The sequence below is a fragment of the Melanerpes formicivorus genome, unplaced genomic scaffold, assembly GCF_026170545.1.
Source record: "Melanerpes formicivorus ecotype bairdi unplaced genomic scaffold, bMelFor1.0.p_v2 SCAF_80, whole genome shotgun sequence".
Lineage (NCBI taxonomy): Eukaryota > Metazoa > Chordata > Aves > Piciformes > Picidae > Melanerpes > Melanerpes formicivorus.
In genome coordinates this window covers 2,054,038-2,071,716 of record NW_027142432.1, presented here as the reverse complement: position 1 = coordinate 2,071,716, position 17,679 = coordinate 2,054,038, and the positions used below count along the sequence as shown (strand labels likewise).

At 47.5% G+C, this 17,679-nt stretch overlaps 2 protein-coding genes across 2 annotated transcripts in view; one reads left to right on the top strand and one right to left on the bottom strand.

Annotated features, from left to right (window-relative positions):
* Positions 1-17,679, bottom strand: part of LOC137454319 (zinc finger protein 850-like) — a 103,856-nt gene that overhangs the window by 15,916 nt on the left and 70,261 nt on the right.
* Positions 1,705-3,069, top strand: LOC137454409 (zinc finger protein 180-like). The gene is made up of 2 exons (XM_068164451.1): positions 1,705-1,950; positions 2,083-3,069. Exons 1-2 carry the CDS (start codon positions 1,705-1,707, stop codon positions 3,007-3,009), a joined length of 1,173 nt encoding a protein of 390 aa, XP_068020552.1. The 3' UTR covers positions 3,010-3,069.

Sequence of the window (17,679 nt, the reverse complement as noted above, 5' to 3'; positions counted from 1 at the left end):
AGGTTGGGGACACAGGGCCATGGGAGAGCCAAGGCAGCAGGGCCATGGATGGGCTGGGACTGAGAGAGGGGCCTGGGTGTGCTCAGGCAGGAATTAGGCCTTGTGCCCCCAAAAGGGGAGAGAGGATCTAGGGCCCAGGTGGCAAATGTGTGTGCAGGGAATGGCAGAATCTGGCAGCATTTGAGGAGGTGAAAGGAGTGAATTGTGCTGCAGTTCTGCCTGTGTCAGCTGGGAGACGAACAGCAGCCCATGGGCACTGTGCCCTCCCACGAAACCTCATTTTTCTCTGGGGATGTGGAGTGGCAGCTCCAGGAGAACTGCAAAGAGCAAGCTGAGAGAAATGGTCAGGGAATGAAGAAGCCAAACTCTTTCCACTGAGTGTCTTTGGGCTGCAGGTGTGTGAAGGGTGCTGGAGGTGTGAGGTTTGGGCAGGAGCCAGAGACTCCTCCAGCATCTCAATGAGGGCTAAAGAGGTTTAGCAAGAAGCTGAGCAAGTCACTTTCCCCTTTGATGCACCTCCAGAAAGCATGAATCTCCCTTTGTGTGTGTCCTGAGGGCTACTGTGGTCTTGTCTTGGGGAGTGAGCAGCAGAGAGGTGTGTTCAGGGCAAAGGTGAGCACAGAGTGAGTGTGATGGGGGTAGGGTGAGGGAGGAGAGCTGTGGCAAGAGCAAGATTTGATGGCAAAGGCAGCTGCAGGCAGCAGAGGCCAGGGCAGGCAGTGGGAGGAAACTTTAGGCAAGGCCTCGGAGAGGCTATGTGGAGGCAGCTGTGTTGTGGTGCTGGCCTGCAGCTGTGTGCTGGGGGCTGTGTGCTGGGCAAGGAGTTGAGTCTGCACTTGTTGAGGTCTCCCATCTTGATCAGCCCTGGCTGTGTGCTGTGGCTGTGCTGCTGGGCTTGGGAGCTGCCCCCAGCAAGGCTGAGCTGTGCTGCCTGATCCTGGGCAGTGCTGAGCCATCCCTTGCAGGTCAGTCCTTTCTGAGCCCTTTGCTTCTCTGTGGCAGGACCTGTGTCCCTCTCTCTCCATCATCCCTGCCCCTGTGTGCTGTGGAAGAGCAGAGTTTGCAGATCTGCCCCTTGGATCAGCCCAGCAGGTAAGAAATCCAGAGTGGGGCAACAGCAGAACCCCAGCCCCCAGAATCCCAGATTCCCAGGGCACCTTCCTCCCTTTTCGACCTCCTCCTGCCCACCATATTTTATCCCTCTGGGGGCTCTGAGACACTTCAGGTGTTGGTGTTTGGGAACTCCCCAGGCTTGTGGGGGATCATTTGTATGGCAGGAGGTGATGTTTGGGGTTGGGACGTGGAGGGTGGTGGGAGAAGGTTGAAGGTGGTTTGGTCTTTCATTGGTCAATGCTGCTGCCTCCATCGTGTGAGCCAGGAGAGATCAAAGGACAGGGCCTGGGGCAGGAACCACTCTGCCAATTCCACCAGGCTCGAGGAGAGTGGGACAAGACCACTTGTAAGCCCCAGGGTACCTTAGGGCACTGATCACAGGAAGCTGGGGTCTCAGCACAGGTATTAGAGGTCTGAGCCCACACTGTGGCAGAAACTGAAGGTTTGAGGTCCCCTCTGCATTCTCTTCTCCATCTGGGTGTTGGGAGTCAGGGAGTGTCATGAGCCAGGCAGGATCTGAGGGTTTGAGGTCCTGGGCTCAAGTGCTTCCATCTTCCCTATTGCACAGCTGTGACCCCTCCCTCCCGCAGTATGGCCTCACAGAAGGTCTCAGACAAAAGCTGGGAGGAGAAGCAGCACCCAGAGATCAAGTTGGAGCAGCCTAAGTTCAGCCTGAAGGGTGAGGAGAAGGAGGAGAAAGAGGACAAGATGGAGGATGGTGATGCTGAGGAGAATGATGACTGTAATGCCAACGAGTATGAAGAGGAGGATAACTATGAGGATGAAGGTGATCAGGATGAGGAGGAAAAGGAATTTGAAGAGGAGGATGAAGCCAGAGCAGGTCCCTCAGTGTCACCCAAAGAGCTGAATCAGTGCCTTGAGTGTGGGCAGAGCTTCCCAGGTGGCTCAGAGCTAGTGAAGCACCACTGCCCACAGCCTGGCTCCCGGCCCTTCGTTTGTGGTGACTGTGGCAAGAGGTTCCGCTGGAACTCTGAGCTCATCAAGCACCGCCGCACCCACACTGGAGAGAAAGCGTTCACCTGTGCTGACTGCGGACAGAGGTTCACCTATCGCGCTAATCTCACCCGGCACTGCCTCACCCACACTGGAGAGAAGCCCTTCTCTTGTGATAGTTGTGGTAAGCTCTTCAGGCAGAGCTCTCATCTGAGGCGACACCACCTCACCCACAGCAGTGAGAAGGCCTTCAGCTGCAGGGACTGCGGCAAGAGCTTCAAACACAGCTCCACTCTCACCATCCATCGCCGCATCCACACTGGAGAGAATCTTTTTCCCTGTGGTGAGTGCGGCAAGAACTTCACCACGAGTACTGACTTTATCCAGCATCAACTCATCCACAGTGGTGAGAAACCTTACAGCTGTGCCCACTGTGGCAAGACCTTCACTCAGAGTGCAAGCCTAACCAGGCACCGCAGTGTGCACAGCACTGAGAAGACCTTCACCTGCAGGGACTGCGGCAAGAGCTTCAGACAGATGTCTCTCCTCCACAAGCACCGCACTGTGCACAGCACTAAGGCCTTCACCTGCAGGGACTGCGGCAAGAGCTTCAAACGTAGCGACAGTCTCACCATCCACTGCCGCATCCACAGCGGGGAGAGGCCTTTCACCTGTGCTGAGTGTGGCAAGAGCTTCACCGCCAGCTTTATACTCATCCAGCACCAACGCACCCACAGCGGTGAGAAACCGTACAGTTGTGTCACCTGCGGCAAGAGCTTCACTCATAGCGGCACCCTCAACAAACACCGTCGTGTGCACACTGGTGAGAAACCGTTCACCTGTGCTGAGTGTGGCAAGAGCTTCACCCAGAAAGGATATCTCAGCAAGCACCGCTGCGCACACACAGGAGATCAGCCTGCAAGGAAGGAGAGGCATAAATAGATGCACCCAGAGTCTGTTGGTATAATCATGACCCTTCTGAGGAGGCCTTTCCACCACCAAAATCACCTCTTTTTTCCTCTGCAATTCTCAGAGGCTGGGGGTCCAGCAGGAACAAACACCTCCTGCCCTTCTGAACACCAATTAGTGCTGATGAGAAGAATTACAGTGCTGAGTTGGCATAGCCAGAGCTGCCATTGGAGCTGGGCTGAGCTTCACGTTTTTTTCTGGTTCATCCCCAAGGGTAAAAATTCCTCTGTCCATTGCCCAGTTGTATTGCTACAAGGCCAAAGTTACCCAAATCCTGTCTGTTTGCTTTTATTTCAGACATTCCTGCCCACAATGCCCAAATGCTGAGGGCATTCGCTTCCTAGGAATGGGGCTGGAGCTGTGTGCCCAGTTCAGGGAGGTCAAAGTGAGATTCTCAGAAGAGTCTGGAGAGTGTCTTGCTGGGAGTGTTCTCAGGGACATCTCAGTGTTTTTTTCATAGTGTCAAGGAATGTTAGGTGTTTTGGGGGGCCTGGAGTGTTCTAGAATTCATTTTCAGAATCTTTGGAGGGTGCAGAAGGGATCTCAGGGAGGTGTTTGGAAGCCCTTGGAGAGCTTCTGCCAGCTTTCCACTACAGAACTCTGCTGCTTTCCAGCAGGCCTGGGGCTTCCAAAAGTCTTCTCCCTAGCTCAGCAGTGTTCCTCATGCATTCCTGCTGACCTGGGGCTTCCCTCAGCCTTTCCATCCACACAGAAGTGGGAAGAGATTTCTCTGAGTGTTGAGTTGTCAGCATATTTGAGAGTGCAAAGAGTGAAATCACTGCAAGAAAGGATGCTGTGCCTCAGCACAGTGCCCAGAAATGTTCCCCCAGGATGTTTGTCTTACACTTGGATCTGAACTTAGCTCTGCAGCTCTAAGCAGTGTGCCTGGCAGAACCGTGAGCTGTTGCTACGCAAGCTGGAGCTGGCTGAACTGCTGCACAAATCCACAAGTCCTGTGCTCAAGATGCTGCCTTGGGAGCTGAAAGTGCCTGTGCAAATGTCATGGTCTTCAGCTGGAGAGACCTCTCCCCACAAATAACTGCAACAGGCACAGTTTGGAGCTATCCAACGTGCAGAGAACCCCAGAAGGGCACTTGGACAAGGAACTGGGAAGCAGCTAAGGAAGTGCAACTGCAGGTGGGCCTGGGAAACTCTCAAACTGTGAGAGCAACTTGGGGGTGTGGAGCTGCCCCACTGCAGAAAGCTTTTAGGGCTGGTGAGCCAGCGCTGGATGCCAGGTGGTGCTGATCCCTTGCTTTAGAATTCCCTGCTTCTCCTCCTTTCCTGTCCTGCAGCTGCTGTTCTGCAAACAAGGGCAGCTGCTGGGCCATGTGTAGAGCCTCTGATTCTCTGCTGACCAACTCCAAGCTGCAAAGTTGTTTTCCTGTGTGAGCCAAGAATAAGTTCCTGCATGAGCCAGAGGTACTGGCACCTTTGATTGGAGCATGCTTTAGTTTGTACACAGGGCTGGATTCTACTGCTGCCATGAATCAATGGGAGAGGGAAGAAAGTCTACCAAAATGAGGTACTTTGGCCAAGAGAGATTGGGTTAGGGACTTCCACTCCTCTTAGCTACTTCTGTTAAGGGCTCCTGGGCCTTGTGATGTTAAGGACACTCTAAGACTCTGTCATGCTGGGGACTCTGCAAAGCTGTAATAAAGGACTTGTGAGAGGACTCCTGAGGTTCTCTACCCTCTGCCCTTCTGGCATCTCATGATACCAGCAGGGGGTTGGTCCATTTGTCAGGTCAGAGGGCACCCTGTTCTCAGGGTGAATCATTAAGGACTCCAAACAAAAAATAAGGTGGGGTATGTGTGTGTGCAGGGAACATGGTTTGGGAAAAAGGGTTTGTGTTTAGCTTGGCTTTGAAAGAAGTTGTAACAATCAAGGGTACTTACAGGCCCATTCAAAGCAATTAAGCCAACTCTTTCAGGGACAGCACCTGAGAGGGTGGCTCAGAGAACCTCTGTGTGTGTATGAAACCTGGCAATAGCAGTTTTGTATGTTTTGAGGTTGTGTTTCTCATTTAAACTCAAATGCTGAAGATTCCTTGATGTATTGACAGATGGATTTGTCTTGCTATAATATAAAAGACCTCTCAAGTTTTGCAGGCTGCAACCCTTGGAAAAAAAGTTTCCTCACAGCATCATCACAGAAGACATCTTTCAAGGACTCTACCTTCCTCCTATCCCTGCAGATTCATTTGAATCTGGAAGGAAGCTCTCACTTTATTAGAATAAACCTTTATTAGAATAAACCAAACCAGGTTGGAAGAGACCTTCAAGATCATCGTGTCCAACCCATCAACCAATCCAACCCACCCAAACAGCTAACCCATGGCACCAAGCACCCCGTCAAGTCTCCTTCTGAACACCTTCAATGACGGCGACTCCACCACCTCCCCGGGCAACCCATTCCATAGCACAATCACTCTTTCTGTATAGAACTTCTTCCTAACATCCAACCTGAACCTCCCCTGGCGCAGCTTGAGACTGTGTCCTCTTGTTCTGGTACTGGGTGCCTGGGAGAAGAGACCATCATCAGCCTGTCTACAACCTCCCTTCAGGTAGTTGTAGAGAGTGATAAGGTCACCCCTAAGTCTCCTCTTCTCCAGGCTAAGCAGCCCCAGCTCCCTCAGCCTCTCCTCATAGGGCTTGTGTTCCAAACCCCTCACCAACTTTGTTGCTCTTCTCTGGACTCGTTCCAGCAAGTCAACATCCTTCCTAAACTGAGGGGCCCAGAACTGGACACAGTACTCGAGGTGTGGCCTAACCAGTGCAGTGTACAGGGGCAGAATGACCTCCCTGCTCCTGCTGGCCACACTGTTCTTGATGCAGGCCAGGATGCCATTTGCCCTCTTGGCTGCCTGGGCACACTGCAGGCTCATGTTAAGCCTACCATCAACCAGCACCCCCAGATCCCTCTCTGCCTGGCTGCTCTCTAGCCACTCTGACCCCAGCCTGTAGCACTGCATGGGGTTGTTGTGGCCAATGTGCAGAACCCGGCATTTGGATGTGTTAAATCTCATGCCGTTGGATTCTGCCCATCTGTCCAGCCTGTCCAGGTCTCTCTGCAGAGCCTCTCTACCCTCCAGCAGATCAACTCTTGCCCCCAGCTTGGTGTCGTCAGCAAATTTACTGATGATGGACTCAATGCCCTCATCCAGATCATCAATAAAGATGTTAAAGAGCACAGGGCCCAGCACTGATCCTTGGGGCACACCACTAGTGACTGGTTGCCAGCTGGATGTGGCACCATTCACCACCACTCTCTGGGCTCGGCCCTCCAGCCAGTTCCTAACCCATCGCAGTGTGCTCCCATCCAAGCCATGGGCTGACAGCTTGGCCAGCAGTTTGCTATGGGGGACGGTGTCAAAGGCCTTGCTGAGGTCCAGGTAGACTACATCCACAGGCCTCCCCACATCCACCAGGCGGGTCACCTGATCATAGAAGGAGATCAGGTTGGTCAGGCAGGACCTGCCCTTCCTAAATCCATGCTGGCTAGGCCTGATCCCTTGGCCATCCTGTAAGTGTTGTGTTATTGAACTCAGGATGACCTGTTCCATGATCTTGCCTGGCACTGAGGTCAGGCTGACAGGCCTGTAATTCCCTGGCTCATCCAACCGGCCCTTCTTATGGATGGGCACCACGTTGGCCAGCTTCCAGTCCTCTGGGACCTCGCCAGTGAGCCAGGACTGCTGGAAAATTATGGAGAGTGGCTTGGCCAGCTCATCTGCCAGCTCTCTCAGCACCCTAGGATGAATCCCATCTGGTCCCATGGACTTGTGGGGATCCAAGCTGCTAAGGAGAGTTCCAACTACCACCTCATGGAACATAGGGAAACTTCAGTTCCAACTGAAGGACTGTTGGGGCAGGGTGTAGGTTATGGATTTGTTCTCCTGTCTTCCAGCAGGAACAGGGATGAAACGAATTTTGTCCTATTTGCTATGGGGTTCAGCATTGCTACTCTTTTACCTTGTGTAATTTTACATAACTGATTCAAAATGTAGTGTCCAATATGCTACTGGTGTCTAATGATGGTGTAAAACAGATTGGTGCCATTAGCCAATCAAAACTCATGTCTGTTGTAAAAACTGTTTGAAACTTCTTTCCTTCCTTTCTTTCTTTCTTGCTTCTATCTTTGATTGACAGGGTGGTGTAAGAGGCTAACTCTTGTATCTCTTGATGTGAATCCACAAAGATAAAATCACCTTGTGTATTATGGGAAGGCCCTGTGTCACAGCTCTCATGGAATGGTACTGAAACTGTGATAAGGAAACAGTTGTGGAGGTTAGCTTTACCATTGGTAAAGAGAACTATTTAGAGTAGAGTAGAGTAGAATAGAGTAGAGTAGAGTAGAGTAGAGTAGACTAGACTAGACTAGACTAGAATAGAATAGACCAGGTTGGAAGAGACCTTCAAGATCATGGAGTCCAACCTATCATCCAACACCATCTAATCAACTAAACCATGGCACCAAGCACTCCATCAAGTCTCCCCCTAAACACCTCCAGTGATGGTGACTCCACCACCTCGTAGGTGTAAAGGCATCTTAGTAGAACCTGTACTTTCTAGTTCCTTTGCTACTGTGTGTACTACCCACCCATAGGTGTTAGGAATAGCTCTTGATTGTACAATCTATAATGAAGCAAGCATTTATCATCTTAGTTGTAGCAATATTACCTTTAAGTCTTGTATTATTGATAAGTGTGGTGGTTTAGGCTGGGTGCTGGCCCAGATGCCACTGCACAGACCACTCCTGCAAGGTCCCAAGGGGTGGGCCCAGCCAAGGGGGGTGGTTACAGGAAAACAGGTATTGCATTCCCATAATGCCCTGCTCCCCTATAAAACATCCACACGGGGTCTTCACTTCCTCTTTTGTCCCCTGCTGCTGCCTAGGTAAAATGGCATGAGCTGCCTCCCTTGGGCCTGCTCAGGCCTAAGGCTGGGTTTGGTGGGGGGAGGAGGAAAGAGCCCTGGGGGGTTTGGGTGTACCCCCAGGTGGGGATGGGATGTTCTTGGGTATGTTCTGGGATCTCTCTCTTTTGTCACGGTGCTTGTGGTTCTCTGTAAAACTTTCATTGTTGTTTTTATTGTTTTCCCATTTAAACTTTCCATCACTTTTGCAATCCGTTTGTCTGAGTCGTTATTTCTGCCCGTGGTGGGGAGGGGTCTGCCCCAACCCATTACAATAAGGACATTGATCAGTGGAGCATGATCATTCCCTTTCGAAGAAGGGCAGAGGCATGGATCCCAGTGAATATGACAAGAGGGTGGGAGAGTGAAAGTGGATTGGATCATGTTCTCAGGCTATTAGACCAGGGACTAAAGGATTCTAGAAAAAGGACAAAAAGATTTGTGGGATGGCTAATGTTTGCTATAATACCAGCTGTGATAATATTAGCATCCCCAGCTGCTTCAGTTACAGCTCTGACAAAGGGCATACAAACTGTGACACAGTGAGAACTTTATTGACCAATGTGACAAATGATCTGCAGCTGCAGGAAGCTATAGATGAGAAAATAATGGCAAGGTTATGCATGCTTGAGGCCAGCGTTGTTTGGTTAGGAGACCAACAAGCTGTCTTGCGGACCCATATGATACTGCAGTGTGATGGGAATATCACAAGCAGGACATGTGTGTAACATCCTTGTCTTGGAATGACTCTCAGCATGATTGGAACTCACTCAGGTCACATTTACATGGGGCCTTTGATTGCTCCTTGAAATATAATGTCCAAACATTGAAGCATCAGCTGGAACTGCAGCTAGCAAATACACAACAGGTGAGGATTGATTCAACATGGCAAGCACTGAACAAAGATCTGAGCTGGCTGAATCCAAACAATTGGTTCTCAGGTCTGAATCTACGAGTGTGGGTTAGAGGTGGAATCCTTGTGGTGATTAGCATTGTAATTGTAGTGTTCATGGTGTTTGTAATCATAACCTTCAGGAACAGGAGGATGGTCAGGACACAAGTGATGGCTGCTGGTTTAAACCATATAAAAATGGGGAGTTGTAGGAAAGCAGAAAGTATCTATGGAAGGTTTCAGGACAAGAAAGAGCAACAGGCTGCTGATACTGGAAGGCTGGCCTGGTGATAAAGAAGAACTAACTACGGTAAACAACCTGAAATGCGAGACAGGAGGACACTTGCCTCCATGCTGGAGAAGCTCAACCTGATATGGGATGAAGATAACAATGGACAGCTGCATATCGAAGGAGAAAATTCAATGAGCAGCAGTGGTGGAAGAATGTCAGGGAGTTGCTTAGCCTGCTGGATTTTTCCTGTATAAACTGCTTGTTCTGTGCCAATGAACAATTCCTGCTCCACCAACTGGGAGTCTGTGCAGGCTTTCTGAATAAAAACCCTGTCACCTCTCTTGGTTCTCCCAGAAACCAGGGAAGATGCTTTGCTACCACTCCAAAACCTCCTTCCCCATTTCCCTTTGTACCAAAGAGAAAAAAAAAATGAGTTGAAAGGAGGGAATCATAGAATCGTAGAATCAATAAGGTTGGAAAAGACCTCAAAGATCATCAAGTCCAACTTGCCACCCAAGACCTCATGACTACTAGACCATGACACCAAGTGTCATGTCCAGTCCCCTCTTGAACACCTCCAGGGATGGTGACTCCACCACCTCCCTGGGCAGCACATTCCGATGGCTATCAACTCTCTCTGTGAAGAACTTTCTCCTCACCTCAAGTCTAAACTTCCCCTGGTGCAGCTTGAGACTGTGTCCTCTTGTTCTGGTGCTGGTTGCCTGGGAGAAGAGACCAACCCCCTCCTGGCTACAACCTCCCTTCAGGTAGCTGTAGACAGCAATAAGGTCTCCCCTGAGCATCCTCTTCTCTAGGCTAAACGATCCCAGCTCTAGAATGTTAGTTCTTGTCTCCAAGGCCAGCCAGAAGGATTATTTATCTCCCTGAGTGAAGCAGAAACAGCTAAGCCAGCAGAGAAGAAAAGGAATGGGAATGGAAGTGAAATGTACAAGACTGTTACGGTATAGATGCCTCTATCTGCCCAATGAATTTGTTTAGAGTCATCTTTTGTTTCCATTTTTACTCCCAACAGTCATTTATTGATGATTTTCTACTTTTCTGCTCAAAATCTGCAGCTGAATTTTAAAGGCATAGCCTAAAACTGCCACAGTTGTCCACAGAGTGTCAGACCTGAAGGACAGATGTTCCTGCAAGTGCAGATGTCCTGCTGAGACAGCCTGGGTCGGTGTCACTTGGGGAATTATCATCTCTGCTCTGAACTGAAATGGAGTAAAATATTTTATCTTTGACATAAAAAATTGAGCTTTGTGAGGTACACTTTGAAATCCTGAAGAAGATTGCAGAGACACAAACATCTCCTTAGGGCACTTGGGACTCATTGCAGGAACCTCAGGTACTGAGAGAAGGCTGAAGAAACTTCTTCAGAAGTCAGGAGGAAAACACAAAGTACCTTGAAACACTGCTTGGCCCCACTGAGGGGCATTATCAGCAAAGCCTCCCAAGGGCTCCTTAGAGCAGCTCAGTAGAGGCCATGATTGCAGCAGACAAAGGCAAAGTGCAGGAGAGCAAACTCCAGGTATGGTGTATGGACCAGAAAGGCCAAACCATGGCCACAGTGCCTGGGCAGGCAGATCCTGTCCCTCATGTATGGGTCAGGGCTCCTCAGGTGCTGTGGGCTGTGGTGTTTGTGATGCTGAGGGAAGGACAAGGGGATGACAGTCCCCAGCCTTCCTGGGGGTGTTTAAGGAAGCACTGAGGACCCCCTGGTGCCTTAGGAAGTCTCCTCAGAGCCCTTGGTGGTGGATGATTGCCACAGCCAAGAAGACAAAGTCCTGGGTTCTCCTGATGACTTCCAGCCTTGCCAGTGCCCATTGCCATCCCCACCACAGGTTGTCCTACACTGTCCCCCACACTGGGTTTGGTTTCTGCAGCAGAAAGGCCAATCCCTGACCACAGAGCCTGGGAAGTCAATTGCAGAGGCTCAAGCTAAAATTTCACCTCCCTGGCCTTGGTGGGAGAGGCAACTGCCATAGACAGGAGGAGAAAGACCTCAGTCCTGTTGAGCTTTCAACCTTGCAGGTGGTGCTACACAGCCCCATGCCTGCAGCTCTTTCTCTTCATGCTCTTGACACCCATCTTGCCTTCCTAGCAGCTCTCACCATGACATTTCTGTACCCTCCCTGCTCTGTCTGTGCTCTCCATGGCCATTTCTTGAAACACAGTGCCAGGGCCTCTTGGATCACAAGGATCCCCTCTGAGTGACTTTTCTTCATCCTCACCACCTGTGTGCTCTCAGGAGCAAGAGAGGATCTGCCTGGTCTCAAACCACGACACCTCCACTCTGAACCCTAAAATTTGCACTCTATGGAACTTTTCGTCCCTTCCCACAACCACCAGAAGCTGCATCATCCCTAGATTTCAAGCAGGTGCACACTATATCTGTAGTGCCCTGAGCTTGGACTTCAACCAGCCCCAGCTCCTTCAGTTGCTCTTCATCAGATTTACTCTCCAGGCCCTTCCCCATCTCCTTGCCCTCCTCTGCTCTGGCTCCAGCACCTCCACATCCATCTCGGATGGAGGTGCCGAAAAGTGGACACAAAACTCAAGGTGTGGCCTCCCTAGAGCTGAGTCCCAGGGGACAGTCACCTCCCTGCTCCTGCAGGACACAGCATTGCTGATCCCAGCCAGGATGCCTTTGGCTTTCTTGGCCACCTGGGCACTGCTGGCTCCTATTCAGCTGCTTGTCCATCAGAACCCCCAGGTTCCTTTTTGCCAGACAGCTCTCCAGCCACACTGCCCCAAGCCTGGAGCATTGCTTGGAGTTGTTGTGACCAAAGTGCAGGACCTGGCACTTGGCCTTGTTGAAGCTCCTCCTGGGAACGTTGGCCATGGATCCAATCTATCCAAGTCCCTCTGGAGAGCCTCCTTACCCTCATGCAGATCAACTCTGCCACCTACCTGTCATCTGCTGGCTCACTGCTAACACACTTCATATCTTCATCAAGGTCATCAATAAAGATGTTAAACAGATGGGTGCCTTATAACCTGGCCTCCCAACTCCCAGTCCCCACAAATTGGGACCTGATTATTATTCATTTGAAGGATCGTTTTCTTTACAATTTGCTCACACCCAGAGGATTCCACAAAGTCTGCATCTACTGAGTCATCGATTAAGGCAGACTCCACCCACTGATATCAATGGGTAGCCTCAAGGCATGCCAGAATTCTCTGGCACTCTCTTCCCACTTAGATAGACTCATTGTGACTTTCTCATCTGTAAGTCTATGGATGATATTTTGATTGCAACAAAAAGTTACATCCTAAGACAGTGCTCTCTGAGTTTCAGCCCCTGTCAGCAAGCAGGGACTTGAAAGTCACACCGCCTTGGACCTTGCAACTCCTCAATTAAGTGGCAATTCACTGGCAAATGCCTCAGAAGCCGCACCCTGGCAGCCAGCAGACTCTTTACAAGGTGTCACCACTAACCATCTCGTTGGGACGAGACCTTTGCCAGATCATATCAGCAATTGCAGCTTCCTGATAAGGCTTTGCAATTAAGTCAGGATATAGTGATCGAAGAGTGGTCCAGAATCCAGGACAATAACTCTGATCCTGTGCTTTTCACTATTCAGCAGGGTCTAACAGGGCCACTTGTTTGCTTTGTCAGTACCTTGCATACCACATTCAAGATCTGACTCACGATATGAAGGTAAAAATGCTGGATATTCTGGCATTTGACAATGCTAACGAAGAAACTAAACAGGTTCTCAGCATCTTATCAACAGATGCCACTGTCTCGTGACAGCAGAATGAATGAAGCACCAACAAATGGCAATGTATCTAGCCACGGCCATAGAAGCAGTCGTGAAACCACCAGTACGACCACCGCACAAGGGAAACAACCTGGATGGTAAACATCGTACTTCTGGGAAACCCAGGTACCTTAAATCAAATTGCCTGACTGCTGGACAGACTCGAAAGTGCTGTGCTCACTGTCACAGACCTAATCATGTTACTCAAGGTTATCGTTGGTAGGGAAACTGCTCCTGCAGCGCAAGTACACCCCGTGCCACGACACCAAACACAGGTGCTTGGACCGCCCCCCTCGCAGCCACCTCTGGCAGCGTGGAGCAGACCTGGCAACAGCAGTGGATGTCACTCTTGAGTCCACAAAATGTTGTCGAGTCCAATCAGCACGGTCCTCTGGGTCACAGACCCTGTGCTCTGTTAATTGGCAGATTGTCTACCTCTAGACAGGGTATCTTTATAATTCCTTATTCAATAGATTATGATTATGACTGGGTTATGAAAATTATGCACTATACCATTACCCTTCCTGTTAGCACTCCTGTTGGGACAAAAATTGCTCAGCTAATACCATTTGAGTCCCGAGTGCCTAGGGCTTCATATAGGATTCAAGAACAAGAAGGCTTTGGTTCCACTGGTATGCCCTAATATCTTATTGGCCCTAGAAATCCAAAAGGGAAAACCAGAAGAAATTGTAACTATCAGACACTCTTGTGGACAAACTGTACAACTTTCAATGATTGTGGATACTGGAGAAAATGTCACTATTATACCTTGCTATAAGTGGAATGGTCACTAGCCATTGCTGATGGCAAATTCTGGAGTCATGGGTTTAAAAGGTGTGCAAACAACCTGGGTTAGCAAAGAGCCAGTGCAGTTAGCTTTTAAAGATGGCAAATCAATTGCTGTAAGACCGTACTTGTTAACCCTTCCAGTTGCTCTGTTGGGCAGAGATGCCTTAAGTTAGCTAGGAGGAAAACTCATTCCTGTTCCATTTCTGTAGCGGCTACTGGTCAGCAACCAACCCTCAAATTAAAATGGACAACAGGTAATCCAGTATGGGTGGAACAGTGGTTGCTCAGATGAGATAGGCTGCAAGTTGTTAAGACCCTAGTGCAGAAACAATTGCAGTTAGGGCATACCTTGCTAGCCACACACACCCCCCCACCTCCCACACCTTCCCTTTCCTGGTAAGACCCCAGTCTGCCAAAGCTCTGTTCTGATTTAAAGCAGCAGTGCTAATTTCATCATTTCTGATTGTAATGTCTTTCAGAGATTTGTTATTTAGAGTTTTGCTAACATCTCTCTATTTCCTTCTTAGACATTGACTAGATAAAATAAAAAATACAAAAAATAAAAAAAACAAAACAATAGTAAAAAAACCACACACCAAAAATTAAAAATATATATATAACAAAACAAAAAATCACAGTATCACCAAATGCAACTTAGATACAAAAAGTACAATAAAAAATGACAAAATAAAATATTTTAGATAAAAAATAAAGTACAAAATAACAAAATAATAACAAATTATAATAATAATAATAAAAGAAGTTAAAAAAACAAAAGAAAAAAGAAAATAAAAACAACTCAACAAAGTAATAATAAAAACCAACAACAATTAAAAAAACTAAAAACATAAGGATCAGTAACAAAAAATAACTATTAGCAAAACCCATAAGGATTATTAGCAAAAAATAAAGGGTTATTAAGATAGGGACTACTAGATTAAAACAAAAGGATATATTAAAAAAAATGTGAAAAATAAGGAAAAAAAATACAAATATTAAAAAATAAAAAAGCAAAAAATTAAAAATAAAATAAAAGCAATTAAAATTAATGAAAAAATAACGACTTTTAAATTTAAAAATTAGATGGAAAATATTTATTAAAAAATCAAAATAATTAAAATATTTTAAAATAATAAGCATTAAAAGTAAAAATAATCAAAATAATTTTAAAAATAAAAAATAATTTAAAATTACGTTAAAAATAAAATGAAAATTAAAATATAAAGAAAATAAAAATTTTAAAATAAAAAATTAATTAAAATTTTAAAAATTTTAAAATTAAGATCAAAAAATAAAAAAAAAATTAAAAAGTTGGGTTAAAAATAAAATTAAAATTAAAAGAAAAAAACATCACATGATGGTGCTGATGTTTGTGTTTTCCCAGGTCCTGCAGCAGCGTCAGGACAGAGGGGACCTGATGGATGGGCATGCACTGGGAGGGGCCCAGCGGTCCTCCGGATTCACTCCTCAGGGCCTTGGTGTCCATAGCTGTGTTATCTTTAATAAATGAAGATGCTTCCTTCCTTTCTGCCTGCCTCCAGGCTCTCAAGGGCAAGGGACTGGGCTCAGTATGCCCTAGAATCATTAAGGTTAGAACAGACCTCTAAGATCATTGAGCCCAGCCATCAACCCAACACCGCCATGGCCACTAAACCATGGCCCACAGTGCCATGGCAAACGTCTGTGGAGCACTGCTGGGCATGATGACGTATTAAAAAATAACATTAAAGAAATAAAACAATAATTAAGAATTAATTGAAATAAAAAATTAAAATTAAAATTAAACAATCTAAAAATAGTTAAAAAATATATCCAGAAAAAAATAACAATAACAAAAAAATAGTATATTTTATAGGTAAGGGTTTTAGTGATACCAGCAAGAGATAACTACCCCATGTCAACTGCAATCATCGCAATAATCAACAGCAGAAGAATCAAGAATATGAAGTCGAACATCGATCACAGTAACTGTTATGATAATCTGAGATCAAAAGCATCAATCAGAAGAATTTACTAAAAAAACCTCAGCTGAATTGGGGCTGACTGTTATGATTGTTTGATTGTTGTGTGATTAGAGAAAATGTTCATACGGACTTCTGTCACCTCACCAGCTTGCCATCATTTAAAATAGTTAAAGGGAAAGTATAAATTAATTATAACACAACATGCATTCTCATTTTAGGTTAAAAACAACAGCAACAATAACAAAAAAAAAGGGGGTGGTGGAATTTAGGTATGTGTGGTAGTGAGAAAAGTTCAGTTCTCCCCCCCCCCCCCCCAAAACCACAGCTAACTCAGTCAGAGAAGCAAAATGGAAAAGAGCTGTATTTCACAAGCAGAATGACCTGCAATGAATATATATACAACATGCAGTATTTACAGTGTATACAAAAATATACAGGAAAGAAAGTAACACAGAAAAACTGCCCCCCCACCAATAGAGGAGGGTCCCCCCCAAAAAAATCTTTTCTCCCTTCCTCACTTTTTTCCCAAAAAGGGTTAGAGAGAAAAGTAATTATTAAGGGAAATTAGTTCAAAGTGTATGCTAAGGGAAGAATTCTTTTCTTATCTCATTAATCCAAGGTCGGCACCAAGCACAGAAGAAAGAAAAACAGCTGTCCAGACCAAGACTGAAACAGACTCAGGCTGACTGCACAGAGCAAAACCTTAAAGTTACATTCCTACTGATCTACCAATGAGATTTGGTTAGAATTATCTTTGTTTTCCTTTTTACACCAAAACATTCAGCCAGAGTGTTTCAGTAGCTGTCTCTTCTGAAAGGCATAGCCTAAAACTGACACAGGGAGGCAGAGGGCAAAGGCTTTGTGGCATCCCTGCTGAGAGGGGATCCTCAGCACTGCCCTGAAGACCTGCACATAGGACACCACCATGAACACAAAACAGACAAAACTGAGCAGACACGAACTTGCTCATGGCCCAGGGCAAAGCTCCTGGGAGCAAGCACCTTGTTACTGTTGCCACTGCCATGCCATCTGGCACTGCAGAAGAGCCTGGCTCCAAAACCTCTCCAGGCAGGTGCTGTCTGCCTTTAGACTGTCATGTACCTGCCCTTCATCAGGCCAGAGTGGTCCAGCTGCCTCCAGCTTGCCACACAGGTCCTGTACTGTGGGGCCCTAAGCCCTTCATGAGAGAATGAGGTCTGTGGTGACAGGTTGGACTTAATGATCCTCGAGGTCTCTTCCAACCTTAGTGATACTGTGATACTGTGAATCTCTCTGCACTTCTCCACTTTCTCCACCCTCTTTTAGAAATGGGAACCTCACCATCTGATGTGGCTTCCATCAAGACTCCCATGCCCCTTCCTAGGATCAGTGCCCAGCTGGTCACATCACAGCCTGTCCAGAGGCATGAGGTTGTTCTGCCCCAGTGCAGACCTTGCCTGCCTTGGCCTTGTCAAACTTCAGAAGGCCTTTGATGGCCAAATCCACTCACATGTTGAGGTCCCTGTGGACTGGAATCCCAGCATGACAGCATTTAAGGTTGAGGGCCAGTGCCTCAAACAAGTTAACAGTGTGTGGGATTTCAGGACACTACAGACACGGAATGAAAACTGTTCCATGGAGTTGCCACCCAAGAGGGTAAATACCACAGGAACCTCAGCAATACCATCAGAAGGTACAACCCCAGAAGTGCAAGGCCAGGAGGGTCAGAGGTTCTTTGTGGAGTGTATTGCAACAGTAACAGAGAAGATCTTGAGTGAAGTGAAGGATGTGGTCAGTGCTGGCTGGGATACCCTGTGAGAAAGCTCTGCACTTGCTGGGAATGAGTGCTGTGAACAGGGAGAGTCCAAGAGCTTTCCCTAATTGGAAGCTATGAAGTGCAAGGGAGGACAGCAGCAGTCAGGCTGGAAGGGACTTCAGGAAGTGTCTCAACCAACCTCCAGCTCTAAGCAGAATCACAGCAGATTCCTCAGGGCTTGAGCCAAACATGTAGTGGTCACTGCCTGGGGCAGAGCTCCTGCACACTCTCAGGAAAACAGCTTCCAGGGGCTGATTATCCTCATGTTGGAAAACTTTGTCT